This window comes from Lacerta agilis, chromosome 2 (assembly GCF_009819535.1).
Source record: "Lacerta agilis isolate rLacAgi1 chromosome 2, rLacAgi1.pri, whole genome shotgun sequence".
In the NCBI taxonomy this organism is placed as follows: domain Eukaryota; kingdom Metazoa; phylum Chordata; class Lepidosauria; order Squamata; family Lacertidae; genus Lacerta; species Lacerta agilis.
In genome coordinates, this window is record NC_046313.1 from 25,902,684 (window position 1) to 25,919,820 (window position 17,137).

At 48.1% G+C, this 17,137-nt stretch overlaps 1 protein-coding gene across 4 annotated transcripts in view; it reads left to right on the forward strand.

The window, feature by feature from the left end:
• SLC38A10 (solute carrier family 38 member 10) overlaps positions 1–17,042 on the forward strand; it is a 76,109-nt gene extending 59,067 nt beyond the window's left edge. For 3 of the 4 annotated variants that reach the window (XM_033138978.1, XM_033138982.1, XM_033138981.1), the window contains 5 exons: positions 8,600–8,767; positions 9,059–9,421; positions 10,352–10,453; positions 14,208–14,387; positions 14,957–17,042. In XM_033138978.1, the coding sequence (XP_032994869.1) occupies positions 8,600–8,767; positions 9,059–9,421; positions 10,352–10,453; positions 14,208–14,387; positions 14,957–16,107 (1,964 nt within the window). In that variant the 3' untranslated portion in view covers positions 16,108–17,042. The remainder of the gene's footprint in view (positions 1–8,599; positions 8,768–9,058; positions 9,422–10,351; positions 10,454–14,207; positions 14,388–14,956) is intronic. The other variant, XM_033138980.1, reaches the window with a different exon arrangement.
• Positions 17,043–17,137: the final 95 nt, after the last annotated feature.

Below are 17,137 nucleotides of genomic sequence, written 5' to 3' on the forward strand. Positions count from 1 at the left end.
GGTGGCGGCTCTGAAAAATGCAGTCCCATCTTGGAACGTCGCCCATGCTACAGACTCACACACGCGTAAGGATCTGGGCTAACACTGCAGCATGATATGCTGAGCTTGCTAGGAAGGACTTTGGAAAGACGTTTTGCTGAAGATTCCCACCACACCACCCCCTGGCCCCTGTTTTAAAATGCATGGCGCATGACTGTCACCTTGCAGGCTAGGGGTCAGAACTTGGCAGGTCTTCGGTCAGCATCATCAACACAAGCTGATCTTTCCACCATGCCTATTTCTCCTCCTCCTCCGTATCTCAAGAAAAGCCAGAGGTAGCCAATGAAGTACTCTGCAATGCACTTGAGTTTTTCTCAGCTTGGAAAACTTCTCACTGGGGAAAAGACTTGTCCTGCTGATTGATTAAAGTCCCGTTCTGTTCTTAAATACTGTGGGGTACATTTACGCCAAAGGCCTGATTGGATGCTAATGGAACAAAATCAATGTTTTATATTCAGTCCCTTCTAGATAACCAGTGCAGGCGCATACTTACCTTAAGGACTGCAAATACATGGAATTCCCCCCTACTTTCAGATGAATTAACTTTGGCAAGCACCTGAAGTTGTGCAATAAGCAAGCCATTCTCTCTTTTTTTCTCCCTGCCTAAATAAATGCCACGGTCCGCTCTCTTCACCTCTCTCTGTCTCAGAGGTATCTCGTGTGTTCAGCAACCTGTGCTGTCGGTACTCCATGTTGTGCCATTCAGAACTGTGCAGTTTACTGAACTTTAACTTTCATAGTCAGCCCCCCCACAACTGTTGACAGTTTCAGATTTGCACATGGGAAAAGGTACTGCCAGTGGGTATTATACCTGCCCTGTATAAATAACATCTTAGCTGCAGATGATTTTTCTCCCCTTTCACAGTCCTTTGAACCATTGCTGACAATAACGAGAAACAAGGCAGTTTGGAGCAATAAGCACTGGGCAGAATTTGTGTTGTTCTGTGTTTCCATTAATAGAAGCTTTCTCTTGTGAGCCGAGTCCAAGAGATCCTCCCATTAGGATCAGGAACTGCATTTCTTCTCCTGCTTCTGTCCCCACCCCTTTCCCAAAATTGATGGGCACCTTGGGAATATCTGCAAAATATGGTGTGGTTTGCCTGCTTGGGTACTTTGTGTTTAATTTCCTAAAGCTTCATTCTGCACATACCTGTGTTGTTATGGGACATATTTTAGTTTCTTGTGTCCTATGGCTGTAGCACATTTTAATTGTTTGCTTGTATTTCAGTTTAGCTGGACGCCAAGTGTTATATTTCTCTGTTCTGTGGGTTATTTTGTTAGGGACATATTGATTGCAGAGGATCTAACCTCATGTCCCAGAGGCTGGTCTGTCTTGCCTTCATGGATCTTTAGAGCCAAAGAAGCATGTAAGTTGGTTAGCAACCTGTTTCTTTATCCCAAATCTGAACTGAGTCATGCATGCTTAGAATCTAGCAGCCAAATTTTTTTTTGGGGGGGGACAACAACAACCTGAACATCAGTGATCCTAGAGAGGCGATGCTGTTAATATTTGGAGTGGATTTCTCTTTTATATACAACAAGGATTAAACTTCATTGATCTCCTCTTCAGAAACTTAACTGAGTTTTGAACAGGCTGACCTATTCCTAGGAGAGAGATCAATGGAAGCAGACATTCAAAATGGAACCCTTTTGTAGCTGTCATCTCCCTCTAATAGATAGAAAATGCCAAGGTTTTCTGCCCAATTGGTAGCCCCCCATCCCACCCTCTGTCACTTATTTTCTCCACTTTCCGTGACATGGGTAGCCCAACTTCTGAACGGAAGAAACGTTTGGCTTCTTGACACATTCCTCTCCTTTCACAGGAGCCCAGGGCCCAGTTAAAGGTCAATGGGAGGAGAGGCTGTGCCAAATGATAATGCAGGATGCTCACCTTCAACTGCAGTTTTGCTGCCTGTGAAATGAGTAGATGTTCATGCAGTTTCCTTCGCGCACTTTCTTCAGTCTTACCTAGTCCCTAACATTTCTTCCACCACATACAGTAAATTGCTTCTCAGACTGCCCAGCTAAGCCGTTCCTTTTCTGTTTTATGAGGAAAGATAATTTCTGATCAGCAAGGAGTTTTTCCGGGTTGTTTTTTTTTTAAAGAAAACATTGGTTGAAATGTTTTTCAGCTCTTATGTCCCATTAATGCTCTCCCAAGTTTTCCAATAACACAGACCTGATGGAGTTTGCAGTTTGTTCGGGTTATGCTATCTTAGATGCCTGAATCGGCTGTAATGCAGCCGGAGCTGTGGGCAGGAATCTGGCGTGAGCCACACCTTCCTGGGAACATTGCTGCTATCCTAGTCAGATTTCTTGGAGAGGGGAAAGGAAAAGCTTTTAGGGTTGCTCATGATGAGATTTTATTATGTCCCAGAGAGACCGATTCGTGAACCATTAAAACAAATGGGGACACTTCGAAAACCCGTGAGAAACGTCCCCTTCCTCACCCATGTTGCAATGCAGACAGAGTAGTGTGGTTTAGCTTGGGCTGGCTCTGTGCGCACCATCATTCAGTCTACAGCACTTGGGCTTGCTCCCAACATTTAGGGTTTTTCCTCCCCCCCCCCTCCACGCTTTGCCCGCCCAACTCTTTAGCCCTGAGATATATATATTCTGTTGTTTTTGTAAGCCAAGAAGCTTTTACAGCCTCTTCGCCTTTTCCTGTTAAGCCCAGCACCCCTCATAAAACATTAAGAGGCACAGCATTACTGTAACATTATCCAAAGGGACCACAAGGGCGACTCTACAGTTTCAGCGATTATTACACATCCTGGGCAAAATGGTTCTCTGCAAACCACATATAGCCCCTTATAGATTTCCAAGCAGCGTGAGAGGCCATTAATTCACGCCCTGATGATGAACTTAATTTTGCTTCCTGCTGAGAAAATGACGGCTTAGAGGCAACTTTGTCTTATTACAGAGTGGAGAATTTTATCTCTCTCCTTTTGTTTTGCGCTGTGTGTGTGTGTGTGTGTGTGTGTGTGTGTAGAGAGAGAGAGGAAAAAAGTGTGTGTGTGTGTGTGTGTCTGTCTGTCTTCCTGTTAGATTTGCAACTCGGTGGCTATCCTTGGATCGGCCATTGCTACAAACTGCAGAAGCTTCTGCAAGGAATTTAATTTTATCACCGAGACCTTGGTCTTTTCACCTGCTCTGGAATGCTGGGCGGCCGCAAGCTTTTATTTTGTACAGGTTGGCCGCCTAAAATCCTGTGAAATGCAGGAAAGATAGAGTACATTCTCTGTTTCTTTTTCGTTTTCTATTTCCCCTCTGATAAGGTGGGAGTCTCAGTGGCGTTACTTTACTAATGCTTTGGGTGTGTTTACTGGTGCGGAATGTAACTAGCAAACTTCTGTCCAAACCTCTGGCCTTGCAGCTGCACAGCAAGTTTTCTCCAAAGTTATTCATAATCACAGTTCCCCCACCAGCACCCTTTTAAGGGCTGTGGAGAAGAAGGTCCTTGCAGTCTGCAGGACTGCAGACAAGACAGGGAGTTTGCTTAGCTTTATGTAAAATCAAATGCATTAATTTTCGTTTAAAGCAAATTCCACTATATGGCAAAAGAATGCCTATTGTGCAGTGTGTCTCCATGTCTTAGGGCTGTTCCATGCACAGTATTGTTCCTATATGGGCCTTTCAGGTGGAGGAGCATATGACATTATGTTTGGGAAGATTACATGCCCTGTTTTACATATGTTAGGAAGCAGCAATGCAACAAGCTTCCAAACGCATGTGGTTAACAAAAGGGGATGTTTCATGTGGCCAGTGGCCCTCAGCGCTCGAGGATCACTGAAGTGAGGCTTCCGAAGATCAGAGAACTTAGGTATCCTGCATACTCCTTGTCTCCTTGATGGCTCCTGGTGCCAGTACTCTTGACCGTTCATCTCCTTTTAAATCGATACTGCATTTGCTCCTCCTTTTAGGCCTCTGTTCCTTACCACACCCACCCCCCAAAATCCAAGTTATGTGAGCAAAAGCCGATAAACTGTTCAACAGAGAGAAAATATGAAAATACAGCGACTTGTTAGAAATTTGCATAATTTATTCTGATTGCTAAGTGTTGGCTTTCAGCAGCATGGCAGCTGAGCGGAGTCTTGCATGTCCTCTGCCTTCATTTCTGTGCAAAATGTTGTGAGCTCCATTTTCGGCTATAAACACAAGACCATGGAGAAACAATAGAATCTTAAGAGTTGGAAGGGATCCCAAGGGTAATCTAGTCCAACCACCCGCAATGCAGGAATTTCAGCTAAAGCTTCCATAACAGATGGTCACCCAACCTCCGTTTAAAAACCTCAAAGGAAGGAGAGTCCACCACCTGTTGGGTTACAAGTACTGGAGAATTGAGAAATCTGTGCTGCCCATATTCTGACTAGGTTCCTATAGCCCACCCAATGCTGCCTTGGCTTATCTGGCAGCTTCTACAAGGCTTTATCAAACTTCCCAACCTGCCAGGTTCCTCTCACCCCTCAAATGACCTGGGGCAGCAAAGCTTTGAAATAAGAGTTTGGTCTGGTCATCCTGTGCTGCTGGAAAGGGCTGTAGCTCAATGGTAGAACGTCTGCCTTCCAAGCAGAAGATCCAGGTTCAATCCCCAGCATCTCCAGGTACAGCTTGGAGAGATCCCTGCTTTGAATCCTGAAGAAGACGCTGCCAGTCATTGTAGACAGAATTGAGCTAGATGGACCCAGTGGTCTGACTTGGTATAAGGTACCTTCCTGTGTGCCTATGCCTGTATTGGTTGCGTAGTTTTACCCTCAACAGTTTCTCTTTACTTTGAACGTTCTCACTGTGCCAGGGGCCCTGCTCTCTTCTTTCTCAGAGACATTTGCCTCTGGGACACATTGAGATGGCATACAATTCCAGACTGCGGAGCAGAGAAGGAAGCAATGCCAGCAGCCCAACCCTCTGAGCCAGGCATAGGTAAACTCAGCCCTCCAGATGTTTTGAGACTACAGTTCCCATCACCCCTGACCACTAGTCCTGTTAGCTAGGGATGATGGGAGTTGTAGTCCCAAAAACATTTGGAGGGCCAAGTTTGCCTATGCCTGCTCTGAGCCAAGCAGCAATTGCTTTCACATGACTGTGCTTCTTTGCAAAATTATTCCCCGAGTTGCTTTTGTGTGCACCTTGGGGGCTTTCCCCCAAGCTCCCTGTGGGTGTTTTGTGCCAGTTTCTGCCACCTCTTACCTGGCTTGCAGCAGTTCTCAGCCATTGCATTCTGTTGCCTAGAGCCCTCCTTCTCACAGAGGTGGTAAAACTGAGCAGTACCACTTCAGATGGCAGGTGGGAGCACAAATGGTGAAATGGTTCCCCATGAGAAAAAAGATTCCTACACATAAAACAGCAACTTTTCTGGGAGAACGCTATGCCAAACCCCTCGTCCTTGTCATGCCAGCTATGTGGGCAGATGCTTAAAGTTTCTGTAAATCCCCACCTGCAATTCGAAGTGGTACATCCAGAAACAGGGTAAGAATTTGGCCTAGATGTGCTGAACTATGTGTGTTCTGATATTCCACCATCTTTGTGCAGAATTTGGTGTTGGGTAAAGAATTCAGCATCCGTGCAATTCCGTTTCTCCTATATTACAGGTTTCTAGTCCCTAGGATTGTGGAGACTAGACTGTGAAGAAAAGTTGTGTCTGGGTGAAATTGCAAAGGCTAAGGGGAGACGGCTAAGCAGTATTTCCGGGGGGGGGGGGGGTTTGAGACTTCGGTGCCTTGTTTAAATCTGTATTTCCTCTCCTGAATAGCACAAGCAGAATAAATCATGCAAAATAAACAAATGTATGCACATTGATTTACTTTGTGTGTTTATAAGAGTTTTTATTTTTAATGCAGTGTGTACATAGCCCTAACTCCCTGCATGCTCACACCACAGAAATAAGCACACTTATTCAGCTATGCACACATGCATCGTCTCTCTTTTCTTGCTGGGTGAGAGGAGAAGGATTTCCCCTGGGAAGCAGGGCTAGTGCCAGGTTGCCATTGTTGGGCATCTGCCAAGGCTGCACATGCCCCACAGCAGCCCCCAGAACCTCCTGACCCAGCTGCTCCTTGTTCTCACTGCCTGCTCACCTGCTGCCTCTGAGCATGCAAGAAGTGACACAAGGAGCATCCTTTGCTTGCCTTGCATTCTCCCTTTGGGCAGCAGTGCGATTTAATTGGGCAGGAGCAAAGAGGTGAGCCCACTCAGAGAGGAGGACCCACAGAGGACCTCCTTTCATGGAGGATAATGCTGTGTTCCACCTCTGCTGCTGGAGGCAGTAAGCCTCCAAATACCGTTTGCTGGGAATCTTAGGCGCAGGGAGTGCTGTTGCATTCAGATCCTGCTTGTGGGCATCTTAGAAGCTTCTGGTTAGACCGTGTGAGAACAGGACATGGAATTAGATGGGCGTTTCAGCTGATCTGGCAGGGCTCTTATTGGTTACTTACGTTGCACAGGGTGAAGCTATATTTTAATTCGCCTGGGTCCAAAACCTCGTTTGGCACACACCCCACGGTCATTTGCACGCATACACAGGCTGGGAGTCTCAATGGCACCCATCTGGAGACTTCACCAAGATAAAAAAAAAAAACCCGACTAGCGCCCCTCCCAGCTACAGCACTGCCCAAGGGACCCCCCAAAACATGGGGCCAGCATTGCTAGGGAAGCAGAGCCTTGGTGGAAATCACGCTTTGCCTGCTTTTTCTCCCTCTTGCCGTTGGTCAACTCTTCTAACCCTCAAGAGGCGCTGCTTGGAGCTAAGGCACATTGCATCCTTCCGGATGCTGCTGCTCCCAGCCTCTCAAAACTACCTCTGTATACCTGCTGGAAGTCCTCTGCCCCCACTTGGAAGTGTAGGTGTAAGCAGAGTTTTAATTCCCAGGAGGAGGTGAGAGTGAAAATGGCACAGGGTGGAGTGTTTAAGTGTGAAAATGTCTATTTCAGACTTAACCGTGCAGGAAATGCTTGGCGCGATTTCAGCTGCTGCCAGGAGTGAGGGAACAGTCCTGCTTGCAGAACTGCATCTTCAGGGCCCCTGGTGACTGGTCTTATGACAACTTCCCTGACCTGGTGCCCTCCACATGTTTTAGACCAGGGGTCAGCAAACTTTTTCAGCCGTGGGCCGGTCCACTGTCCCTCAGACCTTGGGGGGGACAGACGGACTATATTTTGAAGGGGGAAAATGAACGGATTCCTATGCCCCACAAATAACCCAGAGAAGCATTTTAAATAAAAGCACACATTCTACTCATGTAAAAAACGCTGATTCCCAGACCTTCCACGGGCCGGATTTAGAAGGCGATTGGGCCAGATCCGGCCCCCGGGCCTTAGTTAGTTTGCCTACCCATGTTTTAGACTGATTCCACGAGGCCTGGCAAGCACAGCTGGAAGGCAGCAGGCTGGGAAAGGCTGGTTTGTTGCTTTCCTGTCAAGGGGTGGTGGTGGTGGTACTTCCCATTTGACCGAAAAGCAGCTGCGAGCGAGATAGGTATGCCCCCCTTGATGTAGGGAGCCGAGGGTTCGGCCTGCAGAGGTTTGGCTTTTTTTAAACCAGGGCAGGAGTCTCTCTCTTGTTTGCTGCAGGCTGCCTCCCTGCAGAGTGGTAATCTAGGGTAATTGCAGGCTTTAAACCGAGGTATTATTGGGAAAGACTGGAGCCTGCTGTGTGTGCTCCCCCCTTCCCCGCTTTCTAGCCATGCTGTTTGTTTTGTGCAATGATCTTTGCAAGCAGAGAGGGATCTGCTGGCGATTCCTACAGGAGGATGCGTGAATTAACAGGCCCCCAAACTGCTGCTTGTGTTTCTTTCTGGCAGCTTTTCAAGCTTTCTTGGTCCTCTCCCATCTGGGGATTCCTCTCTTTTTTTCTTTCTTTTTTTGCTTGTTACATCTTCCTCGCCTGCTGTGACTGTTTTCTTCCTCTGCCCTTTTTATTGTGGAGGCCGTGTAAGCCAATCCCCTGTTATGTTTCCTCCTGGTTGCTAACCCCAGCAGGTGAGTTCCCTTGGCCATGCCTGGCTTCTTCACTGTGCCTGTCCTGCTGCTTGACATGCACAGAATGCAAATGAGCAAGAGCAATGCTGCCATCTAGTGGCTCCAGCAGCAGCATCTCATTTGTTCTTACTAAGTGCAGCGGAGGGGGGGGGACTTGGGTGAATGGAGTAAATCCATGACCAGATCTCCCAATGTTTACTTGTTCAATGAAATGCAGCGTGTGTGGGGGGGGGGGGGCGGTTAAACAACTGAAAAGGCACATGGGAAGGGGGGGGGGCTCCCATGCAATTCCCCCCAAATTTGCTTCCTCTAGTTTCTGTTTGACTTGTAGTCCTCCCCCACCTACCCTTGGTCAAATAGCAGTAGAGTGGGGTTTAGATCAGGGGTGCAAGAGACAAGGGTCAAACCGCATTGCTGCTCCAATCAAATTGTCAATACCTCTCCTGCACAGCTGCACTTAATTAAGAGCAGAAAGCAACAGGAGATCCAGTTGCAGATCTCCTGTGCAATACGCAGTTTGGTCTAAGCCAGCTCAGCAGTGCAAGAATCTTGGCCTTGCTCACTTAACCATCTCCACCCTTTTCAGACCAGAAACCAGCCATTGAAGAAGCGGCCGATGACCGTGACAAACCCAAATTGCAGAATGGGAATGAAGAGCTGGAAAAGGCACAGATCTTGGACCCTATGGACGTACCTAAGAGAGGCGAGAAGGAGAAGCCGAAAGAGGAGGTGCAGCTGGACCGGCCTGACCAAGGTAATTTAGAATTGGAGCTGGGGAAAGTGAGAGACATAGCTGTCAACCCTCCCTGCTGTTCCCCAATGCTATAATAAGGGAATTTCCCGCAAAAAGGGGGGGGGGGAGGTTGACAGCTATGGTGAGAGACTGTATGTGAACTTAGCCAATTCCACAGCTCTTCCTGTAGTTCCTAATTCTAGTTTAATTTCATCTTCAGCCAGGTAGATGAGATGGCAGGGGGTGAAACCTTCCCTTTCAGTGCGTCCTCTGCTCTTTCCTGGCTGACCCATCTTCCCTCTCTCCCCACAGGCATTGCCCAGCCTGTAGGAGAAGCCCACCGCCACGAGCCCCCGGTGCCACATGACCAGGTCTTGGTGGATGAGGGCCAGGACCACGAGGAGCCTGAAGACAAGCAGCCGCCAGCCAACAAGAACGACCTGGCAGAGGGGAATGCTGTGTTGGAGAAGGAGCAGGAACAGGCAAAGGGAGAAGGTGGCCAGAAAAAGGTGGAGGACCACCCAGGGAAAGAACCCAAGCCTCCTGCACACGAGGATGAACGGCCCCCTTACAAAGACATCCAGCTGGACAAGCATGGCGAGAGGGATGGCGCCCGCCTGCAGCAAGCTGAACACTTGAAGGGAAAGATGCAACCTGAGAAGGAGATTGAGACAGGTAGGTGCTTTCCCCCTGTATCTTCCCAGGGAGTTCGTTTTTATCCCTTGCGACCCTGAGGTATTTTGCATTTCTGCAGTTAAACCGCAAATCAGTGCAGCGCTTGGACTACTGTCGCAGAATTCTGGAAGAGGGCACCGCTGGCTGCAGGGGCACCTGAGTTGCACACAGCCGGAGCCTCCAAAGGCTCAAGAAATCACTTGCTTTCCCTTCCCCGGTGCTTATCCATAGCTTACCCCCCCCCCTCGCCACAGGACCTCTGCCCGCCCATCCCCAGGGCCTAACTTGCACTGGCATTTTCCTCCTGCCCATACCAAAAAAGGAAAAGATAAAGATCCACGTCCTACAGCAAGACAACACAGTTTCTGCCAGCTCGAGTGAAATAAAAAGGGTTTGCTTCCTTTGTACCTCACTTTTAATGAGTCATTATATAAGGGAATTTAGAATTTTCCAGCGAAGAGTTCTCAGGCCCCCGATCAGCCATTGCCTCCATCGCAAGTGTGGCTGGATCGGTTCACCCCTTTTAGTCATTGCCGGGGTGTGTGCAGCGAATCACCTGGCATTGACGGATCCTGCATTATCTACTTCACAGTAGCTTGCTCGCTTGCGAAAGCATCAGGTGCTGTGTTGTGATGCTCACCAGGGACCCAGGGCTAGAAGAGCTTGACAGGTGCCACATTGCTAAGTGCCCACTGCGAAGCTCTGTAGGGTTAGGGTTTGCATTTCAATGGGCTCGGGCAGTTAGCACTGGTTTTGCTGCCAGCAGGCTCTAGCGCTGTTAAATATTTTTATGACTTTTTCTGCAGTCGTCAAGTTGGATAAAAGCTGTGTGCAGAGTGGGGAGGGGAGGCGGGGGTGGAGAGGCAGAGAACATCTGTCGCTTTCCTTTCCCCATCAAGGAATGTCTGTCTGTCTGTCCCTGGCATACAGGTGAAAAAAAGGAGCTGCCTATTCCAGAGAGGCCGGAGCCAGCCCAAGCGGAGCAGAGGGAGATTCGTAATGCGGAGGAGAATGCAGACAGCAAGCTGGAGGGTAAGCGCTGTCCTTGCTCTGCCCAGCAGCTGCACATGCTGGGGCTCCCATCTGCCTCCCCAGCAGCCCTTGGTGTGTGTGTGTGTGTGTGTGTGTGTGTTCAGCTCGTAGTTTCCGTGAAAGAAGGGAACAACCCAATCAAGGCTAGGCTTGCAAGGCCAGGTCATCCTGCCTTGGTGTAATCTTGGGAGTTTGTAATCTGAGGCTGCAGCCACCTGAGCACCACAATCCCATCGGTGCTGTAAGCCAACTGTGAAAGCGATAGTGCTTCCAGGAGAAAATAGCCGCCCCTGCTTGTAATGGAGAGCACACTCCTCTCTCTATTCAAGGTTGCTCTGAAAGGGGAACAGCTCCCCTGGAAAAAGAAAAAAAGAAAAGAAAAGGTCCGTTCCTTTGCTCCAAGCAGTCTGCACCTGGATTGATTTATCATGCCGTTATCCTGCTTTATAGCCCCGAGAGACTCCCAGAGCAGCTCATGAAAGATTTGCACAGTCCAGTCCCAAGAAAGTTTGTACATAATAGTCACATGGTGCCCAGGTTGATTCGGGCACTATTTGCCACCTTCATTCTTGCTATTCCCTGGTTATCACTGGGCAGCAGAACCACTGGGGATCTCTGGAGCAAGTGGGGCCGAGCCGCTGGACCTTACTCAGCCCATGATGGAGCCAGGTCTTCCTTTGCTCGTAGTTGGCAGTCTTCTGATAGCCTGAAACCAGTGGAGTTTCTTTCGTTCTTTTGTTTCTCTGTAAGCAAGGGGGAAGATATCTCCTTTCCGCTGCTGATCTCTCCCCTCCCTTTCCCTCGCAATGCTTTTTGAAGGCCACTGACACAGAGATTGCTCTTGGACACAGGAGCTCTTTCTTAGTCAAAACACACAGCCTCAGGCTCTGCTGATCTGGTGAGTGAAGCATAACCTCAGAGCAGGTCCTTGCTAGAAGTCCTCCGGTCCAAGCTTTTAAACTGTTACTGTGGGAATCTGATACAACAGAAAAATGGGGGCTTCCTAGCATTAGATGTGTTCTCTGCCAGTCCTCTCATGTACGGATGCCTCTGACAAATAAGGAGATTCTGAGCAGAGCAGCTTCCTGCAATCGTGGGGTAAAGATTGTGTCCTTTTATCAGTCCAAAGCACTTGACTCTCCCATTTCAGTGTAACTCTGGGGCAATTACCTTTGCACCCAATCCCGTCTTGCAGGATGGTAGCTCAGTGGCAGGGCATCTGTTTTGCATGCAGAAAACCCCAGGTTCAGTCCACAGCACCTTCAGGTGGAACTTAGAGAGGCCCCTGCCTGAAACTCTGCACAGCTGCTGCCCATCAGTGTGGGCAGTAGTGAACTAGATGAACCAACGATCCAGCTCAGTGTAAGGTTGCTTCCTACGTTCCATGTCATGTCCTAGACTTCCATACATTGCTGGCAGGAGGTCTGCGGATTAGGGGTGCTCGGGATTAGGTTTGCTTTCACAGCGGAGACGTTTTGGGCCTGTGATGTGGAAACTGAGACTGTTCTCAGCGAAGGGAACATTGGTGGTGTTCCACAGAGCACTCTTCTAGAATCGGTGGCAATTCTGCTCAAACAGGGCATAGCTAGCAAACTTAATTAGGAGGTAGCAAGAGCCCTGAGAATAAGATACGAACTGTGTGTTCCGAATAAGATAATACAAGGGGCCATATGGTCGGTGTGACCTCCATGTAGGAAAGGTAAGCTGGCAGGTGTCTCATTAGCAAATATGTAAGGGGAAAGATGGGTAAAAGCTATAGGGATTTAGCAGTAAGAAGGCATGTTCTCTTACATGAATTCCTACATGACAATAGTGATCACGCTATGTAGAAACTTAGAAGTTTCTTTCGTAATAGCCGAGCCTGAATAAGAGAGATTCCTAGGCAAGGCTGGTGTGCTTTTGAGATGAGGGTGTCACAGTTTTTAAACCCTTCTCCCTCCCAATGTTAGACTTGTACAGCACATGCAAAAAGATTGCGTTTAAACATGTGCAGAGTGCCATGGTCTTCTCAAAGAGGAGCGCCAATTGAGCATGGCTGCGATTTCCTGACAAAGTGGAACCTCCCGGCATTGCTCGTTTCAAATTTTAAACCACAGCATACTTTCATGGATCCATGCATATGGAGAGGAGCAAATGCATGTATTTCCAAACACCAGATTCATCAAGTGCTTTTGAAAAGTTGGGAACGCTCGCTTCTGGTTGCATACAGATCACTTTCCCCCAGTGTCATTCATCTTCTCAAAAAGCAACTCGCTTTCCCCCTCTCAAAAGTAAATATAAATATTACTGTGGAAAGTAAATAAAAGGTTTACAGCATGCTACACGTTAAGAGTGAATTTTATGAAGATGCAGCATAGGTGGTATTTGACACTAAATAGACTAGCAAAAATGTCAAAATCGATAAAGGGTAATTGTTGGAAATGTAAGACAGAAAGGAGAAAACAGACTGAGAATGACTTGTTTGCTTACACTGAGGAGAATAGGCTGCCTGAGTCACTGTGTGACCCACTATAGCAGGCATGTCCAACAGGTAGATCGTGATCTACTGGTAGATCACTGGACATCTGTGGTAGATCACTGGTAGATCACTGGCTCCCCCCAAAGAAGATCAGCAACTTTGGCTCCCCTAAAAAAAGCTCTACATCTTTGCCCTGACACCCCCCCAAACAGGGCTTTCCTTCCTAAAAAAAAAGCTCAACATTGACCCGAACCCCCCAAAACATGGATGGCTTTCCTTCCTAAAAAAAGTTCAACAATCTCAATCTGACCCCCCCCCCCAAAAAAGGGGTAGATCACTGCCAGTTTCTGTGAGTAGATTGCAGTCTCTTGCAAGTTGACCACCCCTGCACTATAGGGTGTCTCCTAGTCCTCCGTCTGAAAGCTGGCTTGAGTTAAGATCAGCCTGAAATAAAAAGACCCGTCTTTTCCATAAAAATCTCCTTGCGGTACATGTCTATACGTTTGATTATTTGTTTTCTTTCTTTGTTCTACAAAAAAAAAAAAGCCATGGTTTCATAATGTCTTTTTCCCTTCTGCTTCACAATGGGACTGAAACAGCCAAGATTAAAAAGCTAGTTGCAGGTATGGATCAAAATAAATTGCAACTTTTAACCCTAAACCTCCAGGATTTGAATTTATACATACAGTGTACATTGAAGGCGCTTGTGAAAAAGCACTGCGCGTTTTTTAGCTTGAACTTCTTGCAAGCACTCGAGTCTTCACACTGTCCGCAGCTTGCTTTTGACTGGGCACCTCATCCTGGAATCTCTCTTCGAGATTTCATCGGTTCCTTCACAGCTCCCAAACCATTTAATCTCATCGCGCCTGAAACTCCCTCACTTGAAGTACCGCTTCCTTTTGAATGTCATGCAGTTCGTTCCCTCTGCCTGCCTTGGTTTTCCATTTTGCTTTGATCCAAACTCGACTTCCCTTTGGAAAGAGCTGTTCCTCCCTACTTTGAAATGCATTGTGCATTGCCGGTGTTCAGTGTACAGACAAAAGAAGACATGGCGAGAGAAAACCACCCCAGAATGATAATTTATTTCCAGAAGGTGCTTGGGGAATCGGGTTTCTTGTGGCCATAGGTTTCCAAAGTGAGCTATGACCTCAAGATCTGAGAAGTGCAAGGCTATGCAAGTGTTGTGTGGAGACTGTAGCATGCCCACTACTACTCTTTCCGAATTCCTGTGTATAGTAGACCACTGAGGTACATTCATTCCAGCCCCATTTCCCCCCCTCACCTCTCTCTTTCTAGAAGCTGGGAAGGAGAAGGGACTGGACCATGCGGCCTTGTTAGAAGTGATTAAGGAACAGCAGGTTCAGCAGAAGCAGCTCTTAGATCAGCAAGCAAAGCTGTTAGCCGTGATTGAGGAGCAGCACAAGGAGATCCACCAGCAGAGGCAAGAGGAGGAAGGAGAGGAAAAGCCAAAGCAAGGTAAAGAATGATGATGATGATGATGATGATGATGAATGAATGAATAGGGGTTAGGGAGGCACTCTGAGAAGGCTGGTGCCAGTGGACCAAGGATGAAGCCCATTTCTTCAGCTTTGCCCTAGGATTGCTGCTTCTCCAGTTCCCTCCTCTCCCATCTAGCAATACAAAGCCATTCTGGAAGCCAGCATAGCAGAAGCTGTTTCCTGGCATGAAAATTCTCACTTGTTTGTAATTTGAAACCACAGGAGGATAGATGGAAGTGGAGGAAAGGCGACGCTGGGGTTTGGGGAGACATCCATGTTTCTCGGCAGCTGTTCAGAGCTGCAGGAAGCCTGAAGCTTAGGAGGAACCTCTCTGCTTTACTACATTGCTGCCGTTGTTTATGAGTTTCAAAATTAACCTGGTCACCATGGCAGTCAGGCGTGAGCGGTGGTAAGGAGAATTTGGGGTGGGGAATGGTGTGACCTCCTTATGAGGCTGTTATGTGAACTTCCTGGTTGTTAGTAGTAGGGAGATTTCCCCTTCGTTAGAACGTGCAATAACTAAGAGCTGTTTGCTTTTCTCTGCAGCAGAAATACACCAAGAACCTGGCCTGCCTATCCTCAAAAGTAAGGAAAGAGAGGATGGTCTTGAAGATAAATTTGAAGACGCTGTAAAGATTATACCAAATGATGGACTGGATCGACCTCTGCATGGGCTTGAGAACCACCCCCAGGATTCTCATGGCCAGGGAAGACAACAGGCCACAGGAGAGCAGCAAGCAGACAGCAAATTTACTGGAGCTCCACCTAAAATCCCTGCAGCTCATCCAAACGAGGCTGAGAAGATTTCACTGCACCAAGCTGGAAAAAATCAAGCTGGGAAGTTAGTGGAGCCAGTCAGAAGCGACTCACAGATAGCCAGGGCTGGTGGGCATCACCAGGAAAAGCAGCTAAAGATTGTGGGGTTGAAAGAAGGCCAGGATACTCAAATGGCCCAAAACGCCCTGGAAAAGATCAAGAATGTCCAGAAAATGGTTGAGGTTGCACAAAGAGCTGTAGGCCAGAGAGAGATGCCTGATGCAGCCAAAGTTAATGTGGCTGCTGAGAAGATTGCCCCAAGAGTCTCTGAGAGAGAGCCACTTGCCAGGGAGGCGAACAAAGAGGTGCCCCGTCATCAAGAACAGCAAGCAGATCCTGCGCATATACCAAAAGTCTCTGAGAACCTGAAGGTCCCAGGAGTTGTGAAGGTCGAGAAAGCTGGAGAGAAGCAGGCATTACCTTTGGACCACATTGGTAAACTGCAAGGCCAGGGGGGCAGTAGTAATGAGGGGATGGCAGCCGGAGGCCACAGCCCACAGCCCCATCGTGCCAATGACCCAGGGCCAGATTCAGAGAGCGAGCGAAAAGAACCAGAGAAGTTACAGGAGTCCGAACACGACTCTGCTGTGAAGCCAGAGAAGGCTAGGCTTGCCCCCAGGGAGCATGAAAATGCCAAACCCAACAGAGACCTCAAGTTGCAGGCTGACCTAGACCTGCGCCGTAGGAGGCGGGACCTTGAGGAAGAAGAGAGCGAGACGGGGGATGTGATAATTGGACTAAACCCCCTCCCGGATGTGAAAGTCAATGACCTCCGCAGTGCGCTGGAGACTCACTTGAACCAGGCAGCGGAAGGTGCCCAGCAAGCACTTCATAGTCGGCAGATTAAACAGATAACTGTGGCAGAGGAGGAGGAGGGGTGAGAGAGGAAGGCTTTGCATGACTGAGACCAAATGTCGGGGGCTACTGGCCATTTTGGGATGCCTTGTTACTGAGCTGCCTGCAATTGGAGATGCAACTATTGGCAGCCTAAATCAGCTAGCTCTATCTGAACCGGACAAATTTGACTGGCACAGCCTTGAGGGAAGAAGAAATTGCATCGCTGCCCAGCCACTTTCATACTTCAGTACTGCAACAGCTTGTCCCTTCTCCTCATTTCTGCCGCTGGATAACCTGCAGAGCTTCTGGGTTTTGGAGTGCTTTGTGCTTGCCACCTTTCCAAAGAAGCATTTGCATTTTATTCTTGCTCAGTTGCCTTTTAACTGTGTCCTTTAATTTCTCCATGTTTAGAATTGGAACTCTTTTTCATGCTTGCCGTTTGATCTAGTTCAAATCCGCCTCTCCGCTTGCATCCCTTAAAGTGGGAAGGGGGAACCTGGGACCCCCCCAGATGTTGTTGGATTCCAGCTCCCATCACGGGCAGTGGAAAGGGATAATGGGGGTTGTATTCCAGCACCACCTCGAGGGCCACAGGTTCCCCCCCCACCTGCCTTTAAATTAATTTTTGATTCTTCTGTTATTTGGGGAATGGGTCGATCTGCCTTTGGGAAGAAGGGGGGAAAGAAGTTTCATGAGTGTCTCAAGTGAGAAGACATTCCATCAGTTTAATGGGTCCAGAAACACAGAGCTAGTTAGTGTCAGCGGCATCCTTAAACCAGCTCATAAGCGGCTGTTCTGATGCAACAGGGGTCCACGTTAGCAATAAAGAGGTTGCCCATCATTTCCTCCTCCTTGCACAACTATCAAATATTAGGTTTATGCTTTTAATACATTCCTATCCCAAGTGCATTATGGAACCATACTGTGCATGAAAACTCTGCCAGCCACTTGCTGCAAGAGGAAGCAATTTAAAGGAAGCCAAACGAAGAGATTCCAAGTAGGCATTATTCAAGTAGGCCAGCCTGCGTCTACCTCTTTCCTCCATTTGGCAAGTGCATGCAGCGTTGTTTACCT